Consider the following 21,870-nt stretch of genomic DNA (forward strand, 5'->3'; position numbering starts at 1 on the left):
TTTGATTCCTCTCTGCAAATAGCTTTCACCAGGCAGCACGGGAGGATCAGGAGACTGACGGTCCCAGATTGAGAGGCCAGGCTGAGAGCCGCTGTAGCCCTTCGGGTCAGGGTCGGAGCATGTCAGCATGCAAGTGTGAAGCATGCACAGGAGCTGCCAGGTCCAAAAGCAAACAGGCTCCTCCGTATCAGCTTTTTCCTCCCCTGCTCTCTGGCAGCCTGCCTAGCGCACAGCCTGGGTTCAGCCAGAACACTTTTCACAGCAGCAGAGTGCAGGCACCTTGGTTTTTTTTTTTTTTTTTTGCAAAGCACTTGGCAAGAAGAGCAGGCAGGCCAGCAAGGTAGGCAGTAAAACCCCGTTAACTTCACTGGGAAGAGTTCAGCTAATCCTACAGGCTTCTGGTACTTACATCCTTAACAGTGATTCACTGCCGCAGACAGAGGGGCAGAACACAACCTGGAAGGAGATTGGTGTCCTGAACTTTTATGCCTTATCTTGACCCATTTTAGACGGCAGACTTTGGAACAGCCCCAGTTCAAGAACAGCTCTACTCCAGCTCACTGTGACTATGATTTCAGGGTTGAGCCTGCATATTATTCTTCTGCTTTTCATTACTCAGCAGAGGCCGCAGCCAATTAATGCCAAAAACATCCAAGCAACACAGGCAACAGGGTCCAGAGCCTTCACCTTTTGCCAGTAGGAAACTCTGACGATTCAGAACTGGCAGGAAGATCGGGCAATGTTAGCTGCAGACTTCAGCCTGTTGTGGTAGGAATTTATTACCTCAAAAGGTAAACATTAATTCAGTTCAGTATTCCTGACAAATGCCGGCTTGCTAAGAAACTAAAAGGCAAGCAAACTGACCGAGATTCTTCTCTGACACCAGGCTTGCTCACCAAGCAGGGCATCCACCGCTCATCAGCTCTCTTCCAGAGAGAAGCAGCTGACTGGATGTGCTGAAATTCTACAGGCTTCCAGCTACATGAACCAGAAATCACAGAAACAAGCCTCAGAACAAAGGCACTGAAGAGCTGTTTTCACCAGCGGGCTACAAGCCTTTGCAAAACAGCGCGATGCATCACACTGGAGTATGATGCTGTTGGCCGACAGAAGGACTGGCAGAAACAAGGACCTGCAATGAACCCTGTTCAAATTTAGAAAAGCACTAATCACATGAATTATCATGCCTTTGGTTACTTTGTTTCCACGTATAACTGAGCTCTCCTCAGCAACAGGTTCAAGCATCCCAACAGGGAGGCGAGCGGGCAGCTGCCTCTTCCAAGCAGAGAGCAGAGTACCAGCCCCCCACCCTCCAGGCAAACATTCCTGCTGCTGCCAGCAAGAGTGAGACCCCAAGATGCCCTTGGGTTTAGAGCCCCTGCTCTCTAAATTGCTCTAGCCCAGTAAATTGCTCTATTGTTGGGCAATAACAAATTCAGGGCTAAACCCACAAAGCTTGCCTGCTAGAAACTTGAACTTTGAGTTATTCCATAGGGCTACTTCCTTACCCGCTCTTGGGAAATGTTAGCTGCAATCAGTGCAAACCTCAAGGGAAAAATAAAGGAAGGTATACGTCCACTGAAAAGAAAAAAAAGCTGAATTTCCAAAGATGAAAATTTTTCCCAAAAGCCCACTTGCTTCAAAAAGGCTTTTCCATCCTCACTGACAGCAGGCTGGTGGGAGCCAGCTCTGGCCAACATCAAGCAGGCAGCCTCATTCAGCTATTTCACAGAGGAGCGTTGGTACAGGCAACCCTCCTACTGCGTGCTGCTGTTTGTTTTAACGCTTCCCACTGAATGTCAACGGAGACTAAAGAACGACAAGTACACAAAGATACCCACAATAAATGCCAGCCCTTGTTAACTGAGTAAATTGTGTGCTTAGCTGAGTCTTAGAGGAATCTTTGCAGAGTAAACACTGCCAGTACTATGTGAGAGAGTAAATATGTGAAGAAGAGGCAAAGACATGAAGAACGACTTCAGAGGAATGCGATCGAGTGGCACCAAACGCAACTCTGCTGATGGAAAAGCATTGCTAGACCTGGGCTAGGAAACTGAGCTTGATGGGCACGCTGAGTTCCACCTGCCATTGCTGCCACAAGAGTCCCCATGTCTTCTCCTTCCCCAAGCTAACAGGCTTCATGAGATGAGCCCGAGTCCTCATCCAAGTTCTGTTTCTTTCCAAACGTGAACCCAGGAGAAGCTTGCAAAGCTCGTTCTCACTCATTAGGTTTCAATCTTTAAAGTTATCTATGGTGCCCATCACAGGAGGTAATAATAGCATTTGAGTAATTAAAAATGTAACTAATTAAGATAGGAGGGAGGTGCAGTATGGTTGTGTTGGCTGCACAGGGGTGATGACTAGTCAAGACTTCAAGCCAGGAAGAGCAGCCCAGCCTTCACCCTACCCTTGAATTCTGCTCAGAGGCACAAGGCAGCACAGTTAGCTCAGCGATAGACCTCAAGGGCAGCTGAGGCACATGAAGAACAAGTCACAGACTCAAGACAAGTTGTTACCATGCTGCCACCTTCCTCACAGCACTGGCAAGGACAGATATCCTCCTTAGCGAGGTCTTATATTTGAGCTTTTGATTAACCTTTATAATAGGACAAAGTGCCTGCAGCAACTATTTTCTTTGTGCTCAACAGCTTTCTCCTTCAAAACAAGAAATTTCTGAGCAAAGCTCTTGCAAAACATTATGCGTCAAAATACAGAACTTGGCAAGGACTGAGACATAAACCTTCGGCCATGCATCCTTTGCCGCCAGTGATGTAAAAAACAGCATTTGGAGAGGTAATTCAGAACGCCTTTCACATCGCTTTTGAAGCGACCCAAATGAAGCTACATTCTGTAGCTAAATATTTTTCCTTTACAAAGTTCTGAATATCAGTTTCTCATGTCTCCCTCCCAGGTTTCCCCAGTAACACTTTCAATATGACTTATGCTGATGACAGGATGATTGACTCCAAATCAAAGAGATAATGCGTTTGACAGCTTGTCATCATTAATAGTAGATTAATTATTTTAGTGTATGTGAAGGAGTTAAATTTAAATGCCAGAAACAGGAGCATGGGCCTTATTTAAGTTTCTGTCATTATTTCTGTTGGCTGCCCTTCCTGTCCCTATCCTCCCACAGGGCAGCAGCAAAGGCAGGAAGATGGGTGGCAGCGGGGAACCCACTGCACAGGTTAGGGGTATCCCAAGACTCGCAGCGCAGGGAAGGAGGAATTCCCTGCCCCACGCCCAGGGCAAAGCCTACCTCCCTGCAGGGCAGAGGGAGAGGGATCCAGCCACCAGCCCCTGACGGTTATCTCACACCACCTAGTGGCTTTAGCTCACCATGCAGCTACAGCAGTGCTGCTTCCCGCCGCTCCGTCACCAGGCAGCATGGGATTCGCCTGTCGAGCTCAAGTTCACAGAAGCCTCTCAAACCAACCCATGCGTTTCCTCAGGCTGTTTTTTCCCCTCGTTGGTTTTTCTTCTGTTTGCCACTTATGACTACTTAGCTATATTCTAAGACATTGCACTTAACCAATTAGACAGCAAATAAAAGCAGAACCGTACTTCAGCCAGCATCCTGAACACACATTTACCAAAGGTAGAGCTATCTATCTCTGCTTGTAGCTTTTTGAACCAGGACTTCTTGTTTCCCAGGCCAAGGCAGAAAGCCTCTGAAACTGTTAAGCAGCAGTGCCTGCTCAGGACAATAGAATAATAGAATAATAATGATGTTCTGCCTCATGCTTTCTCAGAGTGAAAAGTGATCAAGCCTGCTCTTCGCTAGGTGAACACTAAGACTACCACAGAGGACAGTGTTAGCGCTAACCACTACTGCTGCTGTACAGCTTTCTGCTCCAGCTGTGGGCCTACGAGACCTGTGGAAAAGATGGTGTTTCTTTAGAATATAAGCCTTTTTGTGGACCACCTGAAAATAAATTTGTTTATACCAGCTACAAACAGGCACTCACGATGGTCACTTTTTTCCCGTAAAAAAAAAATTTAAAAAAAATCCCCTAGGCTTTATAAAAAATGTTTTTTAAACTACTTAGTAAGAAAAGCTTTTACTTATGCTGGAAAAAGTTCAAAGCTTCACCATCTTTTAACGAGGCAGTCACTCACTCAAAATGGAACCAACTGCCCTTGAAAGCAATTTGCAGACCTGAAGATAAGGTTGTCCAAAACATATCTTGGGATCCAAGCAGATTCCTTGGTTTAAACTTCAGAAGTTTCCCAAAAGGTGCATTCATTCACAGCTCTTTGCGCAAGACGCAGTCAGGATGCTGTGGTGCTTACTTTAGTTTCTGTAGTTTAGCATAGCCCTAAGTAACAAGAACGTGGTTTGTAAGAGCCATTGAATAAAAGTATTTATTTTAACATGTTTGCAGAGACACACATATAAAGTTCTCACCATATATGAGAGCAAATTACCCTTTTACCCCATATCTACAGACGTAAAAAATTATTTACTTGCACTACAAAATAAAGTAGGTCTGATGTCAAGTTACCATTACTCATCATATCAGTATTCTTGCTTCGTTACTATGAAGGTTTGAAGATTGAAATGTTTTCACAAGCCGATTTGCATATTAAATATTCAAAGGTAATTCTTCCAAGAAATCCATATTGCCAAGCTGTTGCTAGTTATAACAAAACATGAAATGGCATAGAAACACTCTTAAAGTGCGTTACTGCATCTAAATAAATAGCAGCATTTATGCCTCTTCAAAACAGAGGACCTGACAGGAAGGGATAGTGACCAGAATAGAACTATTTTGCACTATAAAAAGAAAAAGCTGAAAAAAATATGCAAGGCAAAAGCCTTGTGTCATTAGTCTATAAAGATACAGCTTCATACCAAGGGCTTCATACATACGAGACAGAAGGTGTTCTTCAGAAGTCCAGAGGACACAATGGCAGAACCCCCCTACATCTATTGAAAATATACGCACCCACACATGTGCTTCTTTGGGATCGCAAGAAGTATCTCCCATTTAACCATTGCCTAGCACAGGCTATTATAAAAATATAAGCCTGTAGTGATAACAAAGCAGTTATTATCAAGTTTATCACTGGCAGCAGATATTAGATCAGTCTGATAAAATCAAGAGGATTCCAACGCAGTAGTACGTTAAGTTCATGGCTTTCTTCGCCTAAAAAAGGAAAGAAAAAAGACAAACAACTTTCAGATTTTACACAGCAGCAGTTGTCCTTAACAGTAGTCAATAGCCTATTTACCTATTCTGCAGTATACATGTCTCACGTACCTCCTATGCTAAGAAATGCAACAATTAACACAAGAAAACTAAAGAGCTTATTTGTCAAGAAACACCTGTATTTTGCTTTCTTTTTTAGACAGCCATGAGTGTAAAACAAAGTTTCATTTAATGTATTCAGTAAGCTAAAATAAATACAAGCTCCAACTCAACACACAGGCAAGCTAAAGGATTTACTACAATATTACCGGGCTGTAGCAAGGCTGCAAGTAGCAGTAGCCACCTTGAGCAGGTCCCAGTTTCTAATAAGAGATGTAATAAAGTATATGCTAACAGGATGAAAGGCACATATTTGTCACCTTATCTGAAAGAGGGATTACTGATTTCAGATACCCTCCAAAATACCCTTCCACCATAGTTCTAAACTTTTTGCATTCCAAATGCAACAAGTTTAGTTCATTTTGGCTTTGTAGAAACCTCTTTACCGCTCCAGCCCTCTCTCCTGCCTGTAAACATTTCTTGCAAAACTGCCCATTTTCTTCCCCTGAGCTGAAGAGGTGACTTCCACAGCACTGCCAGCACCTATCTGCAAGAGGCCAAATCTGGATATTAAACTAGGTGTTGCAGAACAGAATTCAACAAAACTATCTTATCTGAAGCATTTCTTTTGTCAGTGAAGTGTTTTACTAGACGTGGGGCTCAAGTGTTGGGCACTAGCCTTGCAAACTGCAGGATCATTTGGACTTTTTGCTAGAAATTGGGACTTCTGACTTGGTAAGCTTGCATTTATGTGTGCAACCGCCACTGGTCCCACCACGTTAAAGAATGATAAGACAGCCATGAAGAATTCAGACTGTTATCTATGCATTTGAAAAAGAGGAAAGTTTCTTCTAACATGACTAGAGCCCATGCTTCCTTAGTAGGTGCCTTGACAATTACACAGCAGGTAGCAGCTGGAATATTAGCTATGTTTTAAAGAATGAAGACAGCCATGAAGAATTCAGACTGTTATCTATGCATTTGAAAGAGGAAAGTTTCTTCTAACATGACTAGAGCCCATGCTTCCTTAGTAGGTGCCTTGACAATTACACAGCAGGTAGCAGCTGGAATATTAGCTGTGTTCAAGTATACCATTAGGTATATCCCACGGTCACCTCAGTTCCCTCCTCCCTACGCCATACTGAATTGTAACCTTGTTTAATTTAAATTTATCCAAAGATACAAAAATGAGTATTCTTTACTACATCAGCATCTGATAAATGCTAGGGGGACAGAAGAGGGATACAGCTTACAGCTTTGTCACTGTCATCCCTAACCCTATTCCACTCTGGACCTGCCAGGCATCCTCCAGTTCCCAGCTTTTTACAGTCAAGATAGCACAAGATCAAACTTGACATTCTGCTCACTGCACTGAATGCCAGTTTTACCCAGCAGACAAGTTCATAATTCTGCTTAGAGTCTCCTACAGATTTATCCTGCCACCAACTTCCCACATGGAATAAACCTGCTTCTCTTACAGTATTAAGGAGGTATGCACCCCCAGCCTGAAGCGGGGATGGCAGCAAGGTCAAGGGAGAAAAAAGTTATCTCACTTTAAATGTTATCAGGAAAGAGAATGCAATACCCCAGCTACAAAGGAGAGATGCGCTTACTTGGGCTGAGCATGATGCTGATATCCAGGTCCAAGAGCTGATCCTGCCCTCATCTCCACTGCCACGGAACACTGAGAAGACACAGAAAAATCAGTCTCTATTGCTAAACCCCCACCCAGCTATCAGCATTACCCCAAATTCTCATCCAGATCAAGCATGAGATGTCCCCCTCCTTCGTTTATGGCTTACTCTGGTTTCTACATCAGTCCATTCAGAGTCTGCATCCTCAGGTGGGTCAGGATTGGAAGGTGATGATCTCCGCTTTCGACTGAAAGAGGAGTATGTGGGGAAAAAAGTTACAAGCATCATGTATTTTGGCAGATTCTCATACACAAGAGAATACGTTCTATACTTTCTAAATAAATACTTTGCCCGCAGCAGCAGACCAGCCTTGAAAGCAGCTACAGTGTCTATAAGCCTCTCCGAGTTACATTTATATGATTTCAAGTTAGATGCAACAATGTTTTGTTCAATCATTTGGACCAGAATCAGCTACTATTGGAGTTACATATCACCAGTGTCAGAACCTAAAATTAAGACAGCTCACCCAGTTGGAGATTCTTGCTTCAGAGTCTCTATCTCTGTGAACTGCACAGCCTGTCCACCACCCCTGGTTTTGAAAACATCACCCTGGAAACCAAAAGCAGTTAACAAGGTACAGTCACTAGATCAGTATGATGCCTACAGTGCCAGTTTTCACATGAAAACTTAAGTGCTTACAAATGTCATTTCCTTGCAGTAGCCAGCAAGCATACGTGCACATATACACTCTCCCCCATTATCTATCTTTTCTTATTATACACAGGACAATAAAGAATGAACACCATCTACCCTGATGATCATGCAAGATACCCATGGAGCAGTCACTACGATGACAATGATTTCTGTATGATAATGATGACTAAGTAATACTACAGAAATCATGTCATAGGCTTAGTTTCAATAGTTCCATGCCACAGCATAAACAGGTATGTTGTCAGCTATGCAAGACTTTGCTTTTGAAAACGTCGCTGGAACCTACAAGGTTACCTTACAGGAGTAAGAGCTTTTTTTAAAACTCAAAAAGGACAATATTGGAAGGCCCGTGACTGTAGGAAAAATGAACCAAAAGCTTCTTGCTACATGTTACAAAGAGCTCTCAATTTGCCTTAGGTAAGTACAGTCAGTGTTTTGGGACACAAACATTGCAAGCGTTCAAAGCCTAGGCTGTCTCACCAATTTGTCAGTTGACTGCTAGAAATTATGTCCTGGAGCATTCGAGCATCCATCACTGCAGCAAGCTTACTCATACCGCTAGTGGAAATCGAATAACATCACTCCAACAAGACTGACTCCACAAGATTAGCTGCAGCCACAAGTCTAAAAAACTTTCACTACAAATGGATTATTGCATTTTACTAGAGAAAAAACAGCTTAATTACTTTCAAGGAAAACTGCGACCGAGATAACCAAGCTTGTAATGGTTTATATGAAGTAATGACAAAGTTCAAGAAAACTATTTTCAGACTCTAAAAGCTCCCTTGAATCCAACTGCACAAAACTTTCAAATCAAATCCCTTAGCAGATTGAGTCAAACGTACCCTTTCGCAAGCCAGTAAGCCTGTAGCACAAATACATTGCCAGAAATAGGTTTTGACAGGGTTATCACAAGTTTATGACGAAGGCGTTTGCTTTACCTTAATTAGTTTTGTTTCAATCTCCCCATCAGAGGCTAGCTCCTGGTGCGTCAGCATATACTTGTCACACTTAGCTAGTGCCTTTTCACTTGCAGCCGCTACTGTGATGGCATGAGGGACATGCGGCTGCATGACTGTTTCAGTGGGCAGATTAGAAGGTGGCTTATGATCTACCCATCTCTCCCCAGCTGAGCGTGACCGTCTGTGTCTGAGACGAACTGGAGGTGCATTCTGATTAGAGTGGAAGAGAATCAGAAGAAATCAGCACACAGTAAATCTCTCAGAGGATATCATTAGCAGAAGTGAACTTTGCAGGTCTGGTTAAGATGTGTTTGTATGAAGATCAAAGCTTCGTTCCTAAAGTGCTTTCAGAGTGCATCCTGAAAGGCACCATTACCAAGAGCCTTGCATAAAGTTATTAATGGATTATTTCTGTGCCAATTCCTATTTTTTGTAAATTTTAGCTAAGTTATCCAATCTGTTGCATTCCATACCTAGTCAAGTTTCCTCAAGGAGGACATCTTTATGTTTGGCAATACTCCTCCCGAGTTTCCTTTATGTTTGATAATGTTCCTCCTGAGTTTCCAAATCAAACGGATTGCTATGAACATATTAACCAACCAGAAAAGAAAAATTTATGTTTTCCATGGATACATTCATGGATCAAAATGTATCTTTGAGGTAGCAAAGCAAGCAGAATGAGTATGGATTTCCAACACCTCTAAAGGATGCAAGACCTCATAACACTTCTGAGTAAACAGAGCAGAGGAAGCGTCCCCTGTCCTAGTGCTATCGCTTCTGAACTCAGCTGTTGGAAACCCATGAGAAGCGATTGAAGTTCGTATATTTTTATTTTATGAACATTATTGTCAGTTGCTCAGGGAAATCAGAAAAAAAATCTGGAAATTTGTTTAAAAACCTGGGTGCCTTCAAGATATTTGAATGGGCTTTTGAAAGAGTATTTGCAGACTCTCTCTGTTCCATTTACATACTAATTTTAGAGACCTCTGAAGCATGGTGAGGTTACATAACCCAAACCTATGAAAGCAAGTTGCATCCACTGTATTTTCAGGTGATGAGCATTAATTAGGATTTCTTTGACCAATAGACATGAGATTGGCTGTACCCTTTACAGACAAACCTCTTACAAGTCTAAAGCAGCTCTTAAAAAATTAAACATATAAAGGGAAATGTGGCTTTGAGCAAAAATCTGCCATTAAAATAAAAAAAAGAAGAAAGTTTCAATACTTCCCCCCCCCTTTTAGCAGGCAAGTGATGTTTTTTTGAAACAATTCTGCCAAGGTGCCTTCAAAGTTATGTTCCAAGAAGAGGGTACACTACTACTGGTCACATTTTACTGCAGCAGAGACCACATCCCTTACTCTGCTGACAGTGGTTCATGTCTTACTTAATTGGAATAGCATTTGCTTAAGAGCATGTCCCTGACTTCAAAGAGCTAGCAAGTAACAGAAATTGAGAACACTATCGAAAAGGAATCATACCACGATAAACTTTCCTCCTCTCGAGAAGCTCTCTCAAGAGGCTGGGGTTGTACAATTCTCTTTGATTTACCTGAGCCACTGCGACAGTGCTATAACGTGATAGACACCACCGATACAAACATTTGCATGCATCAGTTTAATGAGAAAAAAAGTCTCCCACCTGTAAGCAAAGCCCCCAGTTTTAACGCAGATGTGAAAATAAGGGAAGACTATTCTAAGAGAGTTAAAGTTAACAGTCACACAAGTGAGATGTTTGTCCAAGCACTATTTCCAGTAGACATTTGCAGATATGGCTCATAAGACCACCTTTTAAGCTGCCCAAACAGACTATGGTAAATTGCAGGCTATAAGGTAGATTTGAGGAGACAGACAAATTAAAACACAAGGACATTCACAGCTAGAGAAAAGGTCTAGCTAGTTAGGAGTTCCTTACGAGAGCTATCTACGGAATAGCAAGAAACACACATGCTGCTTTTAAACATCAAGTTAAGAAGTCAAATAGAACGAGTAGTGAGACTCGACTCGGAAACAGTACTGTTCTATGAGAAATACATTTAGGGGAAAACTCCAATCTGTGTTAGGTGTGCTCAAGGTAAGAGAGCGGTTGTAATGAGCTTTTGAGCCAGACTAAGCAACACCATGTTTAGCTTTTGACAGGAGCAGCACTAACCCTGCAGCATTGATCCTCTTCTATTTCTAGCTCATCTCTACGCCTGGGAACCTCAATGACTCCAGTCCAGCACATCCCTCGCCTTCTGTCTGAGGTGTTACAGTCTCTACTTTGTTCTGGTTCTTGTTGTCTACTCCTTGCATTAGAAGTGCCACTGGTATGCTTGTGCGAAGGGGTTTTCTGCTCCCATTCCATAACACAGGATGCCACAGAAATGCTGCTACAAGAATTAGAACGTCTGTGCACCTGCGGGTTGCTCACGAGCTGCTGGCTGTTAGGGACCTGAGTAATAAAGTTACTAGAAGGCTAGAGAAAATGGGAAAGAAGTTAGTGAACATACGGAACTGTCAACTTACAAGGCAATAAAACAATGAATACTGAATTGTCACTCTGCATGCTGTCAGTTATTCAAGCTTATGGTTTTGGATAGGTATTGTGTTGCAGTGACAGCATTAAGAATCAGGTATTCTTCCAATACTAGTAGCATTAGAAGGTAGGAGCACAAATAAAGAGAACTGATGAATACAACAGGAGACAAAGAATTCAAAGCGAGTTTAAGTTATCCAAATTTCTGTGCTTGGGAACTATTTTCTAGCCACTAAAGAGAATTGGCCTGCGCTTCAGTTCGTTCTTATAAATATGCTTTTCCCTATCTCAAGAAGTGTTTTAAAGGCAACTTACAGGTACTGGTGAAGGAGACACTGATCTCTGAACAGGCTTCTCTCTGTCTCTCTCACGCGAAGGCCTCTCTGGCTTTTCATTTTTTGGTTCAGTGACAATGGCCTTCAGTTGCTTCAGTTTTTCATCTTTGACCCAAAGTTTGTTCTGCATTTCCAGCTGCTTTGCCGCTACACGACGCTCCTACAAAGACAAGTGAGGAAAAGCATGAAGTATCTTACACGAAAGCACAAGTAAACGTGCTGAAAGTTTGAAGTGAATTGCATATTCCACATGGAATGAAGTTCTTCCCCACTGAGATACAAGCCATTGGAAATAACGACGTATCAAGCTAAAGAAAGACTTTCCAGATTATAAAACAGTACCACGTTTAATGCCATAATAATTTTGCTTCCTAAATTATGACAACTGGGAGCATGTCTAACTATAGTTCTATCAATGGTCCTGAAGTAGTAAACAGTCCTGCAGCAGTGAAAATTAATCCCTCAGATTTCCTTTCCTCATTGCTTGTCAAGTGCATATCTGAGCAAGTTTACATGAGGAAAAAGGGGAAACCCTGACATTAGGCTTCTACTGACAACCGACAGAACAAGAGAATCACTCCTTAGTTAGAGTGCCACAAACCCAAAAGAACAAATTCTAGATATTGAAATGAAGTGACACAGTGCTTGAGAGCTGCTCTAGCTGCATCAAAAGTCCTTGAGGAATTTATTGTATCATACTACATTTATAAAAGTTAAGTTGAAAATGTCTGTTCAAGTCCATAATTAAAAGCCAAACACATCTCCATTCTTAATGCTACTACTATATAAAAAAAACCACAAAAGCAAGCTGTCCAGCTCCCCCCAACATTGCTCCATTACACATTTCTAATAGATACGGTAGTGTACTTACACACTCCTTCTCCCATTTCATGGTTGTTTCTGTCACCATGCCTTGCAATCGTGCCTCCAACCTACGCTTGTCAGAAGCCTGACGTTGCAACTTCTGGCTCTTACTTTCTAATTCTTGCTGAAGATTACGCTTGTCTTCTTCATAAATTGTCGCAGTTTTCTCTAAAATCTCAATCTGGAGGAAGAGAGGAAGGACTTGGCTACACTTCTTAGAAGCACAGCCATCTAAGCCCAGAATTGCTAGTTATATTTGACTGTTAACATATACTAGAACACATTAGCTGTTGTACAAATATATCCAGATAAACAGTCCACAATCCAAAAAGTTTCAGAGATTTTTACAACTTTCTTATAAGTTGCCCATCTTAATGTATTAAGAAAAGCCTCACCTCATAAGAAAGCTAAAAAGCTAAAAGTGTTCAGTAAAGTTCCCCACAAAACACTTAATCTTGTTTCTAATACCCATCTTGCAAGCAGCTTCTGATGTCAAGAAGCTTGCCAAATGGTACACAGAAAACGCATTTTGTGCTTAGCCTTAGCCAATGAAAGACTGACCTTGTATTCCAAAGTTTTAATTTTCTTCTCCAGGCGTTCTAGCTCCATTTTCTGTCCTGCTATTGTTTTCTCTTTTTCGGACAGTTTTCCTTGAATATAGTTTTCCTTGGATACAACACTGGAGTCAAATTCTTGCAGCATTGTTTTAAATGCAAGCACTGCAAGAGAATCAATATATTTTATCTTCTCGCTGTATCTCCACAATATTAAAAGCAATTCTGTTTTTCTCCTACCAATTTAACACTACCAGCTATTTCATTACCTCAATAAAGGTTTTTTAAATGATCGATCTAGACAAGATACTTATTTCCTGTTGGTACCGAAGAGACCCCTTGAGTAGTAATAAGGGCACCAAAAAAAAAAATCTAGCTCCACACCGATGTTCAAATTCTTACCATTTTTGGCAAACTCCTCTGACAACATTTGTCGTAGTTTATGGCGTTTTTCCAGGACTTCAATAAGCTTTGGAAGTGTTTGATCATCATTAACATCCAATAGCTCACATGAAGGCAATGGAGGAAAGTTCTGCAAAAACATTTCTGAAACAGATTGCTCTTCTGTTTCTGTAAGATTTAAAGCCAAGAAAGTCTGTCAGCAAGCTACAGAACAGAAAAATTCCGTTTGACAATGCACAGCCACAGATCACTCATTCCACAGTATCATGAAGCAGACAGAACTTAGAATAATTAATGAGAACTAGAAGTCTTCAGAAGACATGACAGTGTTGAGAAAAGATTAAACGTGACATTCTTAATTCATTGCTTTATAATACCTCCAGGCAACTCTTGATTTCTAAAGTAGGCCCTAAGCATACAAAAACATCAAAGTATCATCCTCAGCACAATTGCCTTTCAGGAGCTGCAATAACGGGACCACGAATTCAACCCATCACCAATAACAAAAAATTACTTTGAGACTTACACAGTAACTGCGTTTATACTACAAGTAGCACTGCAGTGTGAAAAGAGCAGTACCTAGTTGTGAGCCTTCTCTGCAATAACAGTTAAGTGAAGTTCCTTTTGCACTTTCAAGGCTCAAATTATTTGTTTTAAAATAATCTTCAACTCCTAACAGAAAAACAACTGTGCTGTAATCACCTCGCATTCTAGTATTTACCTCCATTTATTGGGCCACCCCGCATCTCCAATTTCCGTGAGAGTTCCTCTCTGAAGGCTTGATTCCTAAAGCGCCGTCCTGGTGTTAAGCCACAGAGCGGTCTATCAACAGGTCTTGCAACTTCAACTTCCTGGGTCATTTCTGCAAAGCGCATGACTTGCTACAAAAGAACAAAAGCAAGCTTAACAAAACTAGCCAGAAGCAATCCAATGTAAGTTTGAAAGTGATACCTTAGGTCAATAAAAGCATTAGAGGAGACATTATCACGCTATAATCTCAAGTAGTTCCCAGCTAGATAGCTTGCGATTCTGAAGCAAAGCATCCAGAAACCTTCCTAGTAACACCTCCCCGACCTCAGCCCCCAAGGAACCATGAAACCGACTGTACAGACAGCTCAAGTTTTTGCCAGTACTGGCATAGTACAATTAAGCACCTAAATACAGCGGAGTATTTGGACTTCCGTAAATAAGAGGAACTTTTCCTATTTTACAAGCAAGTAGCAGCTGTCATTTTTAAGAGGAAAAATAAGACTTGGAGAGCACAGTTGCCTTATAGTATTATATTTGATCACTAGTGTCCAAGCAACAAAAAAATCATTCCCATCACCTACTAAACAAATACAGTCATTCAGTGACAAACATGAAAAAAAGTAGGAGGGAATGAGGTAAGATCTGCAAGGAAGTTACCAAGCTTTCCTCGTAGTCCTCAGCTTTAGGATTAACGCAGACAATCATACGCACTTTTCCTTCACCATCAAAATAGTTCTTGAAGAGATGAGTCAGTTTGGAATCTCTGTACGGGACCATCTTAAAATAAAGTACATGAAAGATCTAGTAAGCTTTCATTACACCAGATCTTCATCAAATCAAAGATAATTAGATAATGGTTTGCATACCTTATTTGTTCCATACATCTGGTTTTCCCGTAGAACTTCAATACATGTTCTTAATGTCATTAGTGACTGATTAATATTACCTTAAAAAAACAAACAAACAAAAAAGGACAAAAAACTCTGTAAGCAGCCATTTGGATCATGTTCTCAAATTATTTAGCAGTTAACTTAAGAATAAGTTGCCTGGACTTAAGTTATATTTGTCACAGGTAACTGCTCTAATTAACTGAAGTATCAGAGTACATGCTGCTAAAAACTTCTGGTTTCCAAACTGGAGGATTTAAGGTCATCAAATCAGACAACTGAACATCATAACAGAACACTTCAATTCTTCCTATGATTTCTCTACTAGGAGACAAGACTAACATGAGCATATATTAGCACATAAAATCACGAGGCTGTCTAAAGGTGATACATACCTGCTTCTCGCAACCTGTTCCCTTCAGCTTTTGTTCTATTAGTTCTCTCACTTCCAGCCAGATCAACTAAAGACAGCTGGCTTAAAGTGATCTGCTCTTTCTCCTATTACAGAAAACAAATTATGTTAGGCTAATGATTAGCTCTATATTCCTTCTAATGGGGGAGGACGATGACACAAACACCCCACCCCCCCAAAGCTAAACCAGCATGCACACTTAAAAAGAATGTGTGTTGCACCTTTAAATAAAGTCTGAGGGTGTTATTATAGCCCTTAATGCAAGAAGCTGTGCACCACTAGCTTTTTTTTGTGAATAAGTTTAGCAGATCCCTTCTGTCTTGGGCCACAAGATAGATATAACTGCGCTCATTCAAATCCTCCAAGTTTTAGATTCTTAACATTTTGCTCAAAAGCAGAAGTAAAGAACAAAGGAATAGGCGGCTTCACACTCCATAATGCTCTACTTTCACTACAAAAAGGAGACTAATTCTGTCAAAGACTAGAAAGTAAATAATTTTGATTTTCTTCAAAATGAAATTGCTAACGAGCAAGATGTGTATGTTTGAGACACGGTAACTGTTTCAGTAGGCCATGCTGCAAGGTTCACCACCTTTTCTAACCTACGCATACATGTGCACACACGCAGTTCTCCTTTAATAGCCTGCCCCGGAATTCACCTGTAGCACATTATCTCCATCTGCATCCAGGGGGGCCTGAGCCAACTTTATAATAAAAACACTGTGAGAGCGACTAGATTCTCGATTCAGCTGCGTGTTTGCAATACGCCTCTTCTTTTGACCTGTTTAGAAGAACAAAAAGAATCCCTCCAAAAACCTGTTTTATTTAACAGACTTGCCACCCGGCAAAGCCAATTCTGTTTTCAGCATGATAGTGTAAAGGATTACACATCTGTACTGAATTTAAGAAGTTATAGTCTAAGATTTACCTCTCCAAAACACTTCAAAAGCTTCTTCTGTAGATTTCACCTCTACTTCTGTGCATCCTGTGACATACATGTTGTGATTCTGGTCCTCACGAAGTATTTTGGATTGTGGAGGTCTTCAGGGCAGGGAGGAAATAAAACAAACAAAAAAACCCACTAAAATTGAGTGGAGTTTTCCGTACAACAATACATTGTGTCATGCAAATTTTCTTTTGTTTAAGTACAAAATTCAGACTGAATATGTCAACTATCCATACAGCAGATGGAAGAGGAAGTACAAGTACATGGACACACATCCAGCCAAGATTAGTTACACTTCAGCTACTGCTTTAACTTAGAAGCTACGTTTAATTGCAGTTCTTACTGGAAATCATGGTTTTGGATGGCAGCTATTGTTTTTCTACATGCATACAGAAGCAAGATGGCTTCAACAGCGTTCTATATTCGCTAGTAAAGCAAGAAGAGATAGGGAGTCAGTCTGAGTTCATTTTCTGCTTCTACTAAAAGAAAATTTCACTTTTCAATATTTGGAATAATATGCTTATGCACATACATAAAGTCACCATTTCGCACAGGAGTGTTGCAATTGTTCCACCTACCAAAAAAACAGGGTTAAAAAATATTAAGTCATTCAGCTTGTGCCTAAAGTCTTTTTATATATAATACACTGTAGCTCCCATAAATAGAAATAATCCAAGATTCTTCATAGGCTGAGTTTTGGACATAGGCATAATACTAAACCAATAATTTTATTCTTCTTTAAAAAGCAGTCACAGGCATTGAAACTCATTTCAAATCAGTACCCTGGAGACAGCTCTTGATGTTTCAGAGCAATGGCTTGTTTTGCTCTGATTAGTCTTCATAAATCAGCCAATTCTTTAATTAACACTTGTACCAATGGATACGCGTAGGGTTTTCTTCAATGGATTTTGAATTTTTAAAATATATTAAAAGTTTAATTTGCAGACTGTTTTTTTGACAGTCTCAAGATTTACTGATTTTAGACATCAGCCAAGTACACACCTTTCCAAAAAATACCCAGAATTTCATTTATGAGACAATTCATTGCTGTCTTTATGGAAATTACTGACATAAGTGAAATAATACGCAAACTTGCATTAATGGTAAAGCAACAACAAAATAGCAACTTTCGCCCAATACACTGTTTCCAGGAGAAAACTGTCAGCTCTGGAACGGCTTACTCTTCAAGTTACAGTCACCTGCTAGGAATAGTGCTCGCAGAATAGCATGAATAGACTTAGAATGTCAGTGGGATACAACACACTGCCTAACAAATTAAATATTTGCTTATTAATCTCCCATTATAACAAGGAAGGGAGCACTAATTCTTAGCAGCAACAGAACAATGTGTGCCATCGGTACTTGGCACCCTTAAATACTATTGTCTGGACTCCCTGGGCATCCCCTTTTCCACGTGATTTCAGAAGTGATTCCCATGAATTGAGCCAGACTTGCCAAGACTACAGCCACAAAGACATACTGCAGTTCCCACAAAAGCATAACTGAAGTAGGAGTAACGGTATTCATAAAACTAACTTTGGTTTTATGGGATCAAAGGGAGCTTCCTCCAAGAGGTCATATATGTAGTTGTTGTAGATCTCAATATAGGAGACAAAGACACTGTAGACATTATCTTCATCAACTTCTTCCACTTTGCAGTGATCTTGCACATTAATCATATCAGCAAATTCTGGATCTATTTGTCGCCTGTTGAACACACGCAATAAGTGATTGTAGTGGAGCATCCACAGCCAGCTAACATGTCAGACAGTGACTACACAATTAAAAAGCAAGTCTACTGACAGATAGCATAATTCGAGCATGTAAGTGCTCACACTAGCAACTAATGACAACACATCCAGTCACACTAGATTAAAAAAAGCACTCTGAAAAGTTTAAATAGATAAACTTTCATCTGACACTGCTGTACTCGGCTGCAGTGAGAAATGCCTTGCAAAATTCCCAGATAGTCAACATTTCTATCCTCCATTCATTCAGCAATCTCACTATTTTGCAGAGTATCCCCAAGTTCAACTTCACAGTATTCCTACTTGGTGAAGTCACAGGATTTTACCCGTGAGTTAACAGGTACACAAAATAAACTTCTGTTACCTGATTCCAAGTCTTCTAATCTAAATACTTAATTATGCAATTGCTCAAACCACATGAAATGTACTAGCTTTCCATTAATATTTTTCTTTCCTTTCTTCAAGGGAAGGACAAAGAGACCAAGGTAAGTTAAAACCACAATTTCAGAATAACATTTACGTTAACTAAATTCATTCTGCATGTTGCAACAGTTACTTACTTGCCAGATGGAGTTTTTGGAACAGGCATGGCATCTCTTTTCTGGCGCTCCAATAGAGCATCTACTTCACACTGAACATCCACACCATTCTTGTCGTCAAGCTTAAAAACCTGAGCAGTGAGTATAGCATGTTTAGACAATATAATGACAAACACTAGAGAACATAAAGTGTTGGCCAGCAAAACAAATTATTTGATCAAGCTGTCTGGCAACCATCAAATACCATGCCCTTCACTAACACTCAATCTGCAGGCTAACGCGAAGTAGATCTGACAGAAAACAGGTATTTCCAAGACATCAGTATTTCAATAAAAGCTCCCAAGCTAGCATGCCACCAAAGAAAAGACTTCCAGTATTATTTCAAATATATTTAGATACCAAAACTCCAGAGATGTTTGACCACAAGAAAAGCCTCACATCATGTCCTATGTTATTTTAGATATGGTTTCCTGTGGCCTTTGTATCTCGTGGCTAGATTTCATTCCATAACTCAGAAAGCTTCCTCTTTCCTTTTTGATTGTTTTAAAAAAGTTAAAGAATGAGCGACAGTTATAAGGATAGCCAGACCATACATCTTCATGAAATGTCTCTCCTAGCTACTACGCCTGCCTCCTTGGCACCGCTCTTCAAATCTCAAGGGGGTGGGATCTTTTCAGTTGGTTTTCTTTTTAAAGTGTTCCAGTCACATGACTAGACAGGAGATAAACACTTTGAACAGAACCCTTTTTTCCCTAGTGTTTTTAGGCTGTTACAAGCAACAGCACGGAGAATTCAGCGCAAAACTACTCACAAATCGCTTGGCCTGGAATGGTCCTATGCTGTTGAAGATCATATCCAAACACCGTGGGAGAAGTCCTCCATCACCAGGAGAGCCTGTCATGGTGTGTGTTTTCCCGCTGCCTGTCACACCATATGTAAAAAGGAGACCTAGGAGGGACAGCAAAGTTACAGAATCATGCTGTCTCAAAAAAAAGCTCAGTTATAATCACATGCTCTGTCTTTCTTGGGTCAAATGTATTTGGAAAAAGCAAGGACTCCAATAACAGTGAACTATTCCAGCCCATCAAAAGCCACCGTCATCACGAGTGTTTGCATCTCTCATTGAAAGCCACTTCAGCTACAACTGACAGTACCTATCATCCTCTCTGGGGAGAGTGCATTTGGAAGCCAAAACGGAAGGAAGCCACTAAGTCCCAGGTGTCGAGGGCTGATTTGTTATGACTGTTAGTGAGGAGTCTGACATAAGCCAGATAGTTCAAGAACCAACACTGTGATATCAAAGCATGCCCAGGAGATCAAGCCCTACAAATTGATTTATTTCTGTAGTCATTCTTTAGGTGGATAAGCCATCCCTTTCTGCAGAAAAAAAAAAAGCTTTTCTCCAGTTAATGGTGTACAAAAAGATTAGACCTTGACACAAGTAACACGCACGTCATAACAAAGGTAAATAGGTTTAGAACTAATGAAAGGCAAGAGCTTCCAAGGATGTTGTTCAGGGGAGCTATTCTCATTGCAAACAGGGTATACGTGTTTTTACCTAGACAAGCTAAGAAACCTTAAGACACATGAAACCATAGCAATATAAAAAAACCTGCATGGTAGACATACAGAAAAGTGGTAGAGAACAAGTACTCACTTACCATTTTTCCCACGAATGAGATCTTCCACTAGAGGTTTAGCCACCACGTCAAAGAGTTCCTTCTGAACAACAAGGGTGCCAAACACCTCTTTAAATGAATACTGCGTCTGAAGAAAAGAAGATACACCGTCCTAAACCTTAAGTTTCCATGTCCAGAAGTCCATTGCTTCAAAAAGCTTCATTGCTTCATACCTTAGAACCACCTTCCATCAGCTTACCAGAATGATAAAGATTCTACTTTAAGATTATACCAGTGTTTGAACACAAGCAGTTGCTCCAGTGTAACTATTCTGATAATAAGATGTGCATAATGAAGAACAGCCACTGTCTCATTTTCACAGAGCTTAAGTCCAGAAGTAACCAGAACGATCGCAAAGCCTGACCTCCCAGCAGCTAGAGAATCTCACAATTCACAGCTTCAAGCTCAAATTTCTGTTTGAGCTCCAACCATCATCTGCGCAAGCACTGAGCAAAGGAACACCCGCAACAGCCAAAGTTGAGTTGCTCCAGCATTTGATCATTTTGTTTTAAGCCTGTGTCTTTTTCCAGTCTAGCCTCAGTTTCCAGTCATAGGTTTTCAATACACTTTTTTTTTTTGATTAATCTGGTCACTTTTCAATCAAAACACCTGCTTATATAAACATTTGAATTGTAAGTTTTTGCACAAAGGTTTGTTTACCAAACTTTTAATTAATCTTTGCCTATTTTATTTAAGCCTTTGAAGATCACTTTATGTACTTCCTATAAGAATTTCCCATACCAAAATTGGAAACAAAGTATTCTACATGCCAACTGGCATTCTTTTTGTTTTTTTTCTTAGAAACACTATGACCTTGTCTTATTTAGAGTTACAGCAGTGTGTTGGGAACCTGCCGTTAACTGTTTCACTACCAAACCATGTTCAGTGCTACAGTACTCCGGCTCCTCATTCTGTACGCATGACCTAAACTCTCCTGTTCTAGGAAACGTTTGTATTGATCAAGTAACAATATGAACTGCTTTGTGACCTGCTGCCTACTTTTCTACACTTCATGACATTTCACCACTTTGTATACGTAACCTACAGCTTTCCCCACATACACATTATATAAATAGGGAAACATTGGGGCTTTTTTACCCAACTTAAGTTTGGGATAAAGCAACCATTAATTCATTTGTGACTGGTTTAGCTTAGAGCTGGTTTCTTTCAATTAGTCCTACACGAAAAAGTCCTTCAAGCAGTCTAAATATTTGCCAGCTTTGCTTTTGTTCCTTTTACCCTCCTCCTCCACCCCGCAGAAGCCTTTTCCTATATGGAGGATATATTTGATGGCTAAGGGTGCATCTTTGCTCTAGACGGTTTTCTGGTTTTGAAAATTCGCTTTTCTAAAAGCGCAAACGGCTGATTTGCACCTTGCGAGAGACACCGCAAGCCGACGGAAAACATCGGCAGCAGGGAGAAGGGCCTCGATCCCCAGCGCCGGGCTGGAAGGCAGCCCCTTCAGCCGAGCACGGCTCCAAGGCGGAGGGCACACGCACGGGTTTCCCCGCCGCCCCCCAGGCGCCGTTACCTCCCGGTACTCCCCGTTGCGGAATATCCTGTATCCGTCGGGCGGGTGGATCTGCACCGTGGTCTCGTTGATCACCTCGATGCAGCACTCCTGGTCCGGCCGGCTGAGCGGCCGCACCCTGCAGTACACCTGGGGGAAGGGGGG

General features: G+C 41.0%; 1 protein-coding gene across 1 annotated transcript in view; it reads right to left on the reverse strand.

Moving 5' to 3' along the window:
• Nucleotides 1-4,351: 4,351 nt before the first annotated feature.
• The window catches only part of KIF23 (kinesin family member 23), a 19,632-nt gene continuing 2,113 nt past the window's right edge, over nucleotides 4,352-21,870 (reverse strand). Inside the window, exons 2-22 of the mRNA XM_009280472.1 lie at nucleotides 21,727-21,855; nucleotides 20,178-20,283; nucleotides 19,328-19,464; nucleotides 18,538-18,647; nucleotides 17,766-17,936; nucleotides 16,762-16,803; nucleotides 16,212-16,324; nucleotides 15,943-16,064; nucleotides 15,267-15,369; nucleotides 14,851-14,930; nucleotides 14,642-14,761; nucleotides 13,956-14,115; nucleotides 13,235-13,402; nucleotides 12,840-12,997; nucleotides 12,286-12,459; nucleotides 11,395-11,574; nucleotides 8,542-8,772; nucleotides 7,413-7,495; nucleotides 7,055-7,133; nucleotides 6,866-6,936; nucleotides 4,352-5,150 (exon numbers count right to left, since the gene is read on the reverse strand). Of these exons, the coding sequence (XP_009278747.1) occupies nucleotides 5,135-5,150; nucleotides 6,866-6,936; nucleotides 7,055-7,133; nucleotides 7,413-7,495; nucleotides 8,542-8,772; nucleotides 11,395-11,574; nucleotides 12,286-12,459; nucleotides 12,840-12,997; nucleotides 13,235-13,402; nucleotides 13,956-14,115; nucleotides 14,642-14,761; nucleotides 14,851-14,930; nucleotides 15,267-15,369; nucleotides 15,943-16,064; nucleotides 16,212-16,324; nucleotides 16,762-16,803; nucleotides 17,766-17,936; nucleotides 18,538-18,647; nucleotides 19,328-19,464; nucleotides 20,178-20,283; nucleotides 21,727-21,855 (2,553 nt within the window). The 3' untranslated portion in view covers nucleotides 4,352-5,134. The remainder of the gene's footprint in view (nucleotides 5,151-6,865; nucleotides 6,937-7,054; nucleotides 7,134-7,412; nucleotides 7,496-8,541; nucleotides 8,773-11,394; nucleotides 11,575-12,285; nucleotides 12,460-12,839; nucleotides 12,998-13,234; nucleotides 13,403-13,955; nucleotides 14,116-14,641; nucleotides 14,762-14,850; nucleotides 14,931-15,266; nucleotides 15,370-15,942; nucleotides 16,065-16,211; nucleotides 16,325-16,761; nucleotides 16,804-17,765; nucleotides 17,937-18,537; nucleotides 18,648-19,327; nucleotides 19,465-20,177; nucleotides 20,284-21,726; nucleotides 21,856-21,870) is intronic.

This window comes from Aptenodytes forsteri, unplaced genomic scaffold, assembly GCF_000699145.1.
Source record: "Aptenodytes forsteri isolate BGI_AS27 unplaced genomic scaffold, ASM69914v1 Scaffold83, whole genome shotgun sequence".
Classification (NCBI taxonomy): domain Eukaryota; kingdom Metazoa; phylum Chordata; class Aves; order Sphenisciformes; family Spheniscidae; genus Aptenodytes; species Aptenodytes forsteri.